Source organism: Scophthalmus maximus, chromosome 8, assembly GCF_022379125.1.
Source record: "Scophthalmus maximus strain ysfricsl-2021 chromosome 8, ASM2237912v1, whole genome shotgun sequence".
NCBI lineage: Eukaryota > Metazoa > Chordata > Actinopteri > Pleuronectiformes > Scophthalmidae > Scophthalmus > Scophthalmus maximus.
In genome coordinates, this window is record NC_061522.1 from 15,373,329 (window position 1) to 15,385,801 (window position 12,473).

At 41.7% G+C, this 12,473-nt stretch overlaps 2 protein-coding genes across 4 annotated transcripts in view; one reads left to right on the forward strand and one right to left on the reverse strand.

Moving 5' to 3' along the window:
- Window positions 1–1,609: 1,609 nt before the first annotated feature.
- On the reverse strand, window positions 1,610–6,267 carry psmd12 (proteasome 26S subunit, non-ATPase 12). The gene is made up of 11 exons (XM_035638063.2): window positions 6,050–6,267; window positions 5,613–5,672; window positions 4,935–5,063; window positions 4,711–4,818; window positions 4,263–4,367; window positions 3,981–4,130; window positions 3,637–3,771; window positions 3,313–3,425; window positions 2,789–2,963; window positions 2,502–2,579; window positions 1,610–2,031 (listed from the first exon to the last, which is right to left on the reverse strand). Exons 1-11 carry the CDS (start codon window positions 6,155–6,157, stop codon window positions 1,822–1,824), a joined length of 1,371 nt encoding a protein of 456 aa, XP_035493956.1. The 5' UTR covers window positions 6,158–6,267; the 3' UTR covers window positions 1,610–1,821.
- Window positions 6,268–11,331: 5,064 nt separating this feature from the next.
- The window catches only part of LOC118312365 (cytoplasmic phosphatidylinositol transfer protein 1), a 60,015-nt gene continuing 58,873 nt past the window's right edge, over window positions 11,332–12,473 (forward strand). For 2 of the 3 annotated variants that reach the window (XM_035636892.2, XM_035636894.2), the window contains exon 1: window positions 11,333–11,637. In XM_035636892.2, coding sequence (XP_035492785.1) covers window positions 11,590–11,637 — 48 coding nt within the window. In that variant the 5' untranslated portion in view covers window positions 11,333–11,589. Of the gene's footprint in view, window positions 11,638–12,473 lie in introns of all 3 variants that reach the window. The other variant, XM_035636895.2, reaches the window with a different exon arrangement.

Below are 12,473 nucleotides of genomic sequence, written 5' to 3' on the forward strand. Positions count from 1 at the left end.
AACGGACTAAAGCACAGAATAGACACATACACATATGGGAATCAACTGCAAAAATGAATTATGGAATATAAAAAGCACACATTCTGAGTAATGACATTGTTCTGTTAAAACTGATTTAAAAAAATATGTTTAAACTGGCCACGAAAGGGTGACGATTCCAGGTTTAGAATTTCTTGAAGCTCATCCCGAGCATGTGGTGCATGAAAGCAAAAGACTGATTTACCTGGTTCTGTTCGGGAAATTTCATTCATCTAACCTTGATCGGGCTGAACCTAGACTCTATGTGGGATGCCATCCGTAGAATGAGTTGGTCCCTGTACACAGCTGGAGAGTTTCTGGTATAGGACCAGTCGAGTGCTGAGGCCTCATTCCAAAAGGTCCATGCGTTTTCATAGGGAACAGTAAAAAAGCAGCACACCTTATTAGCTGACTGGGAGAGTGGGAAATGACAGAGGTAAGAATGATTTGCCGAAATAAAAATAAAATCTAATAATAACTTACTAAAATAGTGAAGAAAAAAATCTGAAATGCCTAAACCAATGTGTAGCAAAGAATGAATGTTAAAACAAGGTATGCAAGGTTAAACTGTGCGCACAATATATCTCTTTTAAATGCAGACATTTTGACGTCGCAATTGAATAACATTAATGATGGCTGAAATGTATACAGTGAATGAAACAGGAGTAGCTGAGCATCTTTATTGTGTATGAAGAGTGAAAATAGCAAGTTAGCGCAGTTAAATTGGTTTGTCGCAGTGTTATAGTTGAGAAGATCTTACAGTGTGTCTGACATCAGACCCTTACACCACCCACTGAAGGCCATGAGAGCCAGTGAAACAAATTCAGCAAGTGGGCAAAGATAAGTTATTATTACTGAGCAATTACACCCGGAATCACAGAATAAACCATACAGTTATCCGAGTCTAGTGGTGTGCTGCGGCAGCTATAAACACACTTATCATCAAATAAAAATCTTGTTATATATCTTAATCATCTTTGTCTAGTCCTGCTCCAAACTGAGAGGACAATGTTGTATTTGACAGACTGTTTGCTACAAATACATTTACATTTGAAAATAGGGAATATATGAGTCAGCTTTTTGTGATGACATCTATTTTCATGAGAATGATGATTTGAAAGGACAAAGTAGTGATGTAATTTCCTGCCTGGGCCCAATCACCGTATCACTTCCTCTTCCACCCTGAGCCGTCAGAACAGCTTTAGTGCTTCCTTGATATACATTTTACTGGTCTGTGAAACTCTATTGGAGAAAAGACTGCCATTCTTCCAAAAAAATAATCCCTCGTGGTGTTTTGATAATGGTGCCGCTGTCTTACCTTCCAAGGTGTTGAAATCCAGTTAGGACAAATACCAAAGTGCATGCTTTTCTTCATTTGTTACTAGTCTTTTTTACAGAATATACTAAATGTGTTGCAGATAGGTTTACAACAAAACAATTGTAATACTGTAATGGTTAATTAAACATGAGTTTATTGTTAACATTGTTGAGTGTACATTTTAAAAGATTTTTTCACCATGTTTTCATACAGTAATAAACAATAATTTGAAGATGCAGTCTTTGCTAAGCATCACAAAAGAATGGAAAGAGGGGAGGTGCTCATTGGTTTATTGTCAATGTTTTACCAGACAGTAAAAAATGAACAGAGTTAGGGAACTGTGTGTGCTTCAGAATTTGTTTCTCCAATTACAAGACGCTGTAATAATGCTGCATTCAAAGTCCGCTAATATTTTGTATATTCAAATACATAGAAGGAAAAACAACAAATATGGACCAAAACAAAAAAATAACATTATTCCTGTTTCACTGCAGGTTGTGGATCATCTCCTCCTTGGCAATGAGATGGGTGGTCTTGTTGACCAGAGACATGAGAGAGTTGAGTTTGTGCGACCAGTCGTTGAGCAGGTCGTTGGGGTCTTTTGTCCTCTGAAAGTTGATGATACCAGCCAGCCGGTCGACTTTGGCATAGATTGTCTTGTTCACAACTAGGCTGGAGAGGAACTCCTCAGATTCCTGGGAAAATATTTGAGCAGACAGACATCATGTTAATATCTCCAAATCGGGAAACTTTGTTTCAAAAATCAACTCTTCAAGTCATATTGGTAGCATATCGTAAAAGGACTGTATTTTATAAAAGGCGCTCACATACAGCGCTTCTACATCTTTTTCCATCACATATCATTCATACACTGCTTGCACAGCCGCCAGGGGCAATTTCGGGTTAAGTGTCTTGCCCTAATGACACTTTGGAATACAGACTGGAAGAAGTTGGGATTAAACAATCGTCCATACGTTTGCGATTCGTGCATGTAAAGAGGGCAATTGCCAAACACATAATTGAGAATAACATTGCACATGTGAATTGTAAAAAAAACAAAAAACAACACAGACTAAATAACTATGTTCCAACAGCACATTAGTTTTTCTGTGCTGTTAGTGGAAGCATCAGTTTGCGAGAGCTATTTATTTAAACTGTTGCTTACATCAATGGAGAGGTCCAGTAGTCCAGCCATCCTCTTCATTGTGATTCTGGTGTAATATTTGGCCATTATTCTGATGTTCTGGAGGGAAAGGGAAAATATTATGAGTATACATATCTGCAACAGAATATGAGCATTAATATTCACTGTTAGAGCCAAGGAGATTTCAGGTCACAACCAAACCAACAGGAGAAAAAAAAAAAACAACTTTTCAGAGAATTCTCTATCACACTGGAGAGAGGATACAGTAGACACCTTGATAAAAGACAATAATTTAGACTGTGACTTACATGCTCCACCACTCTGTTCTTCAGGTCCTTCCACCTTTTCTCCGCCTCCTCCGAATAGGAGAAGATGTCGGTGGCGGGGCTGTCAGGTGAGCCCTCTCTCAACTCCTTCCCATAATCCTCCACCAGGGAAGCCCAGCGCATCAGTTCCATAGTGGTAAACTGCTTCAGGAGGTCTCTGGGAATAAAGGAAGAAGAATAATGGTGAAAATTCCCTGGTGTTCACAACTCACTACAGAGGGTGTGTGCACATGATATCCCCATTTGTGGGAATCGCTACGGTCAATTTCCCTGAGAGGAAAACAAACAAACATAATCAATTTGGTGGTCAGAATTTAAATCTTCAGACAACAGACTGGCTATTATCTCAGTGTGTGCAATCAATTGTCAATTGAGATGGCCACTATTTTTTCAAGATGTTTGTCTTAGTAAAGTCAGTAAATGTTGTCTATTGAAGAAATTAGGCCCAAATCACACTATATCTGAACATGAGGTGAAGTAAAAAAGTACAAAGTCTTATGACTTACTTGTATTTGGGGATTTCCTCCAGTTTCTTGTCTGCACTGATTCTGTGCACAAGGTCTGACTGCTCGTTATCGTAAGGGGACAGAATCACGTACAGCACCACACTCTTCAGGGCCTAAAACACAAATGTATTGATCAATGGGTTTTCTTTTAACACTCAACAGGCAACATTTTTGAACAGATATACGGATGTTTTGATTGTTATTTGTGAGTTGGTCTAATTCCAAACATAACGTTTCATCTGCAGCCATGTAAACAAGCAGAAAAATATGGCACCATAATCATTTATTGTAACTGTGTTCTGCACACAGAGAAAGCCCATGTACCTGTTGCCACTTGCTGCTGTCCTCCAAGATGCAGGGAGTGTCATAAATGGCTCGGTAGTGTTTGCAGATAGACAGATAGGAGCCCTCGTGCAGGTCCACCTGAATCATCAGGTTGTAATACTTGAGCTTCAACTCCTAAAATGTCCCAGGGAGCAAAAGGAAAGGATTAGCATTCAGCAACACAGACCTATTCAGCTTAGTTCAACAAAGGACAAAAAGTGCTTCCAAAACCCTTTTGTAAAAATGAAAAGTCACCAAATGCTTTTCAAATGGTTGTCAAGTCAATGCGAAGGAATGCTGCATTATTTCATTACTAACGCCCCAACTCTTGGCCTCTTTCTTACCTCAGAGCCCTCCTCTTGGAAGAACTTGGTGTTAATTTTCTTGCTGATGATCTGTGTGCGGATGTAATCCTTGACAGCAATGCAAAGCCTCATCTGTTCCAAGATAAACTCCACCTTCTCCTTTTTCTCCATGGAGCCATATGTCTCCACCTGACCAAGGGGAAAAAGCACTCCGTCAGCAGGCATCTATTTCCCCCCAAAGAACTCTTGTAAACCTTGTTGCAACTACTATACAGATTTGTCTTCATTTTAAAAAGGCAGGAAATTATGTCAGTCTCTTACCTGCAATTCCTGAAGAATGGAAGCAGCTTCTTTCACTTCTCCACTCTGCTCCTTGATGGTGGCCAAGGTCTTGGTCAGCCTGGCACGTTCAATCTCCACATAGATCTGTGAGGAGGACATGCTTGGTGTATTAGCGAGGAGGAGGGGACTTGTGTGTTGAGTAGAATGCTCACCTTTTCTTCACTATACTCTTCCCTCAATATACCTGTGGCGTAAACTCTCACAAACTGTGCAAAATTTTAATCATTGTCTTTGTTGATGGATATGTAAGAAAAGCAGCAAGTGTCTCAGAAAAACAAAGATAAAAAAAACAGGTTTAGTGCACCTGATCTGCATCATCTCTCTCAAAGTGACATGCAGTACATAATTGGACAGATATGAATTTTCAAATGTATTTTTTCTCTCTAAATTACAGCTCAGTTTCAACCCAAACAACCACGTTCCAAACCTTGCCAGCAGTCACAGTGCGAAGTGTGTCGATGAGTCTTAGCTTGATGGTCTGATCCGTCACTGCATCCACATACTTGTAACATTCTTGTACCATTTTGGCAACAGCCTGGTGAGACAGAGCACGACATAAATTAGATGTTGATGATGACAAAACAAAAGAGCTAAATGCAGTAAATCATGTTTGTTAGAAGTCCTGTAATTTTGGGAAAAGAATTATCTGACTTGTTTGAGCTGACTCCTCCTTTTGGTGAGCAACATGATGTTTTCATTCAGGGCATCCCAGTCCTTGGCTTCATAACACATCTGAACCACAGCCACGAGAATTCTGGAGGTGGACAGCATGTCTGATGCCTGAGCAAGAGTAGAGGGCAGATAAGGAAACGGACAACTAAAATACACAAATATTACATTTATTACTTTTTACCACTAACACAACTGAGTACAATGGTCTTTTCTTCTACAATGTTGATGCTGGGGATCCACCAAATTTAATTTTAGCAAGGAAACTATTTAACAATCCTTGCTGCCAGGTTCCAGGGGACCTGTTTTCTACCATGCTTTGGATCAATCTTTTCACATCTACGTTAATTATTGTAATCTGTTACAGTTATCTGACTGACTTTTCTAATTTACAGTCAGTTATACTGTTTTAGCTCAGTTCAAGAAGATGTCGCAGGTGAAGACCTGCTCGGAATTGGACTTGTTTGATTAGAATATGTGGCTACGGCCTGTTTTGCAATATGTTATGTATTGGAACAGGCTGACAAATAATTCCAGATCATAACTGTTCAATAAATTTAGGGTATGCTCATTTGGGACTGAACTTCCACATCCAAATAAAGGAAAAGTACACACATTTTTACAGCCAACAGACAGACCCACATGAATACATTGACTTACTGTTCTGGTTTGCTTCTCCAGCGACAACAAGCTCTCAATGGCCTCCTGTAGTTTGCCCTCCTGCAGAGGTAAAAGACACAAACTCCGCGTCAGTCACATTCAATCTTCACACAAATAATACATGTTATCTTCCGTCTTCACAATATTAAAGGCACTTCGCGTGGCTAGCAAGTTAGCAATGCTGCCAACGACAAGACTGCTACGATTGCTAACACGTTAGCGACCAAAACAAACGAGTATGCGGGAGTGAACGCGTAACACAAACGTGTGGAAAGTAAAGAGGATGATCAGGTGCTGAGTCTTTTTTCACTCAATACATTGGTTAAATGAGGTTTCCGGGTGGCGCAAAAGAAAGTGTGTGTTAGCTTGGATGCTAACACGGTGGTCCTGGTGCACCATGACTCAGCCGGCGCTGGCCTCCTTCACTCTCCACTTACTTTAGCCATTTTCTCGCACTCCGGGAGACGCTGGTCTACAGTCGAGCTGTAATCGACCTCCATTTTCACGATCTTGCCATCGGATCGTTCAGCTCGCTCCTCGGACATGTTTGCTGTGTGCGCGCGAAGATAATATACAGAGATTTTCTTGACTGACGACCAAACTTAGCCGAGCACTATTTTGCTTGTCAAATGAACAGAACGGGCTGGCTGACCAATCAGAGGAGAGAACCAAACAGCTGTCCCAGGCGCCTGAAGGACCAAGTGAGGACCCATGGTGAGGACCACAAAAAAACCCGTTTATTATTTAATATATGAGGGACTGCTAGGACAAATAGGTGTCGTAGGTAGAAAATCTTGAAGTACAATAGTATGTACAATAGTACATAGTACAAATATCTACATACAAGTAGATATTATAACAAAACTCTGAATGCAATTATACAGGCAGTGTTGGAATGAAAATGTAGCTATTTCAAAAATGGAATTAAATAATGATGATAATTGAGGAAAAAAGCCCCAAATATATAGTTTATTTGGGAAGGTAGGTGGTACTCGTTTTTCATGCAGGGCCATGTAACTTCTAGATGTGATAGAACAGACATACAAAATAGAAACTTTGGCAGTCAGAGATATTCATTACCAAAAATTAAAGAATGTTTGTTAAGGTCAAAATTTTATTTATTTTCATTCATTAAATTACTATAACTAATTGAGAAACAACTATTTATATGAACAAATGTTGCATTAGCCTCCACTCAATCCAGTGAAAAATAAGCATGAGGTTTAGAATCACAAAAATTAGGTATAGCTCTGGGGGTCAAACTTCAAAATCTTTCAACTAAATAACTATTTGGAAAAGAGCTCTAGGGATTTTGCAGACAAGATTAAGGAGGCTATTCTAAGGTATAGGAGGTAGAACAATGTTCATATATCAAAGGATTTAAACTTTCAACCAGTAGGTTTTCCTATATGTAGTTCTAGAAGAACAAAGGTAGATGAACAGAATGAGAATTAGAATTGCTATTAGGTGATGTGGACACATAGACTACAACAGGCCAGTATATGATTGTCTTTGACCTCGAGGAGGGAAATATAATGTCCATATATAAGGGATAAGCTTGCATTACTTGGACTGTCATTGTGTGAGCTAATGCTGACTGATTGGTTGATTCACTCAATTAATCCGTCTGTTAGGTGGTTTTTTATTTTATTTTCTCCAGAAAATCTGGGGGACACCATTCTCTTTGACGGAAACGTTTCAACAAAAGGAAGGGAAGAATGCACTGGAATGCAAACACAAAGAAAAGACTGACAGCTTTTAGATAAAAGGAAAGAGCAGCATGACAGTGCTAGCACAAAAAGAAGAAATTGAAAGTGTAATCGTCAATAAAATGAGGAGAGCAATGAATGAAGCTCTTTGTGAATGGAAAAAAACACATGAATGAGCACAGACTGCAATGACTTTAGTCCACCAGTAGGTGTCCCTTTAATGTCGCCATTGTGCATTCCTGTCTTCACACAGTTCATTGCCCTGAAAGGCTCCAGTGCCCCCATAAATAAAGCTAATGTGGGTCCGTGATTTTGCTGCTTGTGGCACAGAAACCCCCTTTAAGCCCTGAGCTGAAATCAGTTGGATCCCAGTGCAGGCTCAGCATAGACCTTGAAAGCCTGATAAACTGATAAACATGACTCAGATCCACTCAGAGGAAGATCAAACACGGAACAACAAGTCTGATTGTACAGACGTAAAAATGTCAGCTGGTGGCCAAGCCTCAAAAAGCCATTATCACCATCATATTAACCATGAGCGATACAGTATTATCTTTCTCAATGCCACTGTTGACAATAACAGGGCAAAGCCTCCATGTGAAATGTTGAAAACTCAGCTGATGTAGACAGACACAGCTCACACTGAAGTGAAAATCCGAGGTGCTTCCTCTGCCAATGTTTCACCTTTGTGACTGACAAAAATTGGGATAGGGGTTGGCCAATGTGGCTATTTCGGTGGTATTATTGACGTCACACAGCAGTCCAGATAACGTCAGGCTCTAATCTCCTTTCTAATCAACACAGACCTCATTGAAATAGTTAAGTCATCATTAGATCATGGCTAGTCGCTTCAAAGACACCACTCACATGAAAGGCTGCACCATGGGCGGTAATGGTCAGGATTTTTTGTTTAAAATAGACACCTGGTGTTTTTTTTCAAAGCTATTTCTTTAAGCATTAGGGGAAAAAACTATGAAATTTGTTTAATTATACACACCCAACTATCCTCATGTCTTTTTTTTTGGCAGCACCTTAATGCTTGCACATTACAATATGTAGCACTTGGTATATTACTGTAGCAGTGGGCATAGTTTTCTGCAGCGTAACCTATTATGTAAATTCTTTAATTGGAAATTAGACACATTTAATTCATAATGCTCATCTAATTTGCTGCTACACAATGTTAGGCCATTTACAAGAACACACACACACACACACACACACAGAGGAAAACTTTAATACAACTCTGATGTGCTGCTAACTGGACGAATCAATCAGAGCTTTTCTATGTGTATTTTAAATGCATGATGGCATATTTTCTGTTAAAGACACATTCAGGACAGCTACCTTTGATCTCATGTCGAACTGATATCGACACAAATCATATTTGTTAGTCATTCAGTCTTGTGTCCCTTCTCTGGCAGTAGGAAGGTTACACAACTACACAAATCTGCCAGACTCTGCAAAGATTGTTCACTTGTGTTGCATATTTTTATCCGTACATGCTTTATGAATATTTCTTTTTGGAGACGGTGTCTCTGACTTACGGCGACTTTAAATTCTAAAGTCTATTTTAGAGTTTTTTCCTGGTCTGACATGAATATATTGTATTTCTGGGTGGAGGCGCAAAAATGCTTGCTGACAAGGGAAAATATTGTTTGTTGGCGCCTTCATCACATAAATATTAGTGTGAGTTTTGCTGAGTTGGGTCAAAAAATGTTTTTTACATTATTTTTTTGTCAGGATTGAAAAGGAATAAGTGTGGCTAATTGAGGAAGACTGTTGTCGTTGTCACTGCACTTTGAAGTGTCAAGCCGAGCAGGCAAGTACATGCTTTCATGCTTGGACAGTAATATCAGCATCGCTGACACGAGCCCTTGTCCCAAGTCCTACGGTGTGTAGACAGCTGCTGAAAAGTGCTGTCAAACCTGGACCTGATAACAGCAAAGGGAATGAGAGATGGGAACATTTACTCTGAACAATGTCAGAAGATGACATGTTCCATTGTATACTGCATGGAGATTATGTCCATTTCATGTTCACCGAATGACAAACAGCCCATTAGCAGCTTACTGACAGAATAACTACACAATTGAAGTGTAAAACCACAAGCATGAGTTTTCAACTCTTATTTTGAGTATCATGAATATCTGCTTATAGACTTATTGACCTCCTCGGTGAAGCAGTAGCCAGGCCCGAACTAGTCAGCTTAATTTCTTCAGTGTGTGAAATTACTGAGCTGAGTTTCTGTGACCGTCGCTTCTTGTGTCAGACACATTTCACTGTTCACATCCTGTGACACTGTCCCAACACTTGGGGGGGGGGATTCTGTGGTGATTCTGCTCACTCATTATAGAGGTGGATTATGAGAACACCAACCAAAAAACACCTTATTCAAAACTGACTTTAACATCATAACGGTTTGATTTCAAGTCCAATGGCAGAAGAAAGAGTCAAAAAGCAACGTGCCACAGCCCAAATAGCAACGACCGTGAGTGTGAGAGAGATGTGAGACAGATGAGAGGTGGCTGCAGCGGAGAAGTGATGTTTCCTGTGCTGTGGCTGAGTGGGCCGATGAGGCTGCAGCCTCGTGTTTCAGCGGGCTGAGGGAGGACGGGCCGGGGGGCTGGGGGGGGGGGGGGGGGGGGGGGGGGGGGGCTGTGGCTGCAGAGAACCGCTTCAATTCTCCGATTCCTCTGCAAACTGCTTTCACAAGCGGAGGAAGTACAAGAAGGAGAAGAAGAAAAAAGAACCGCAACAAGCAGAGCGAGAGAGACCGTCCTTCTCCCCTGACCCGATGACTCGCTCCCTCCCGGAAACTTTGAGGGCGAGGGCCTGAAGACTTGATTATGTAACAGAAGGGACGCCGCAAATCTCATTTCTTTTTAAGCGATCGGGACGTTTACTTCAAGCGGCAACCCGAGCGAACTCGTGAGCGGCCGAACCGCATGAGGCGATGTCACATCCTGTCAAATATTTTTCAAAATAAAGTGCCGCAGCAAACACTTGCTAATGAAGAATGTGGGAAACAGTCCGTCAGTGATTACATTGGGGTACTGGCAACGCACTTTAATAAATAATACACGAATAGTAAACTAAATGAAATGAGGCAGCAGGCATTCGACGACGCAGGTCACGTCCTTTGGATACGGATAATTAAACTCTAAAATATATCCCAATAAGACTAGCATTAGGATTACATTTATGTGAACCGCATTAAGATAGATTTGATTATGTAGACTAGATCTGATTAAAATGGGATGTAGTGGATACCTTATCAGAGTCTAACAAGATTGATCCGCTCATTACAGCAAATTGACCATCTAAAAGCCTCTTTGATTCAATGAACTAGTACACGATTCAGTACAACTGTGTGGTTTAATCCGATAGGAGGCCTCACGTCAATTATTTTCTGTTGGGCCTTTGACTTAATTGATATTCTACTTCAGTGGGGACATTTTCCAAAGAATTTTTGGAACCAATAGAATCAACAAAAACACCTAAGACATCCGAGGGTACCTGGGGATTCCTTGGCCCCAGAAAGGTGATACTGATACTGACGGCATGAGGTGAAACAATGAACCCCACAGACATATTTTCTAGGTTTTGTTTCTAAATATATATTATAAAGACTGCAGCAGATGGATGAGTTGAAGTTGAATCATCGAATGGGGCAGTGCCTTGTGGCCTATATAGTTACTCACCATACGAAAGGTTTTTACGCAACACCACAAGGTCCCTAACTCAGTGTTTTGCGCTGTTGCTACATTGTAGGGCTGTGTGCAGCTCTTGCCCCGCTGTTGCTCTCTCACACACACACACACACACACACACACACACACACACACACACACACACACACACACACACACACACACACACACACACACACACACACACACAGGTGGCAGGGTAACAACAGTTAACAGGGACAACAATTGTGGCCTTTATTTTGAAGCCAGGAATCCTGCGTCTTCCGGTCCCGTTCCGCGCTACGTGCGTGCGACTTGACTGGTCGGCGAGCTAGGAGGAGGGGACAATCCCGAACCTAGCTCACTCCTGCGCCCGCGTCCGCTCCGCCGCGTCGCTCGTCCGCTCCGGGTCCGATGAAACTGCTCAGCCGTCGGTCGGCGCGTATCGGTCACAGCCCGGGATCGCCATCCTCGTCCCGCATGCGCTGACACGTCTCCAGGTCCTACACGCATCCCGTCGGGCGGCAGAGGGAACACTGACTGTGAGCACACACCGGAGACGCGCACAGGGGGAAGATGTTGCTGAAGGAGTACAGGATATGCATGCCCCTCACGGTGGAGGAGGTGAGTCTTCCTTCCATTTCTGCACTTCTTTGTCTCAGTTTCACCACTGACCGGGGTCCAGTACTGACTTTGCTGCCCCCCCCCCCCCCCCTCACACACACACACACACACACACACACACACACACACACACACACACACACTTTGGACTGGCTGTTCCACACTTGTGGCAGGAGGTACCATGAGGTGTAAGACATACATCCAGAGGAAATCCAGACACTTATGCTGCTGAGCCGAAGTTGACAGTTGTTACCACTTATTTTTGTTTCCTTGCATAAAAGAACTACAGTAATCCCAACTGTAGCCTGTTTTCATCAATTAAAAAAACTCTGTTTCACTCAGGGACCTCACCAGACACTTCCATCCGTTGAAATATCTGTGATAAATCTGATAGCTTTTCAAAATGTTGCTTAGCTGATGGTTAGAATGATATGAAGTGGAGTCATCATCATCATCATCATCATCATCATCATCGGATCAGCTCTGTGAAAGACGCACTGCAGGACCAGTGTAAGTTTTGGTTTCAGCTCTGTTACTGTTTCTGAATCTCACTCTCTCTCTCACACACACACACACACACACACACACACACACACACACACACGATGACACTGACACACAGCACTCGAGCAGTTCTTCTCCACACTTAACGTGTTTTCATGCTTATGGCTGCTCTTGATTATTGACCAGAGAGAACGGCGTATGATCTGGATCCAGCCCATTTGTCCATTCGGTTTCACGACTCCAGTCCAACATTAGAAGGTGAAGATGATTGCTCTCTCTTGTCCGGGCATGCATGCTGTACAGCACAATGGCTCTACAACTAGCCCCCCCCC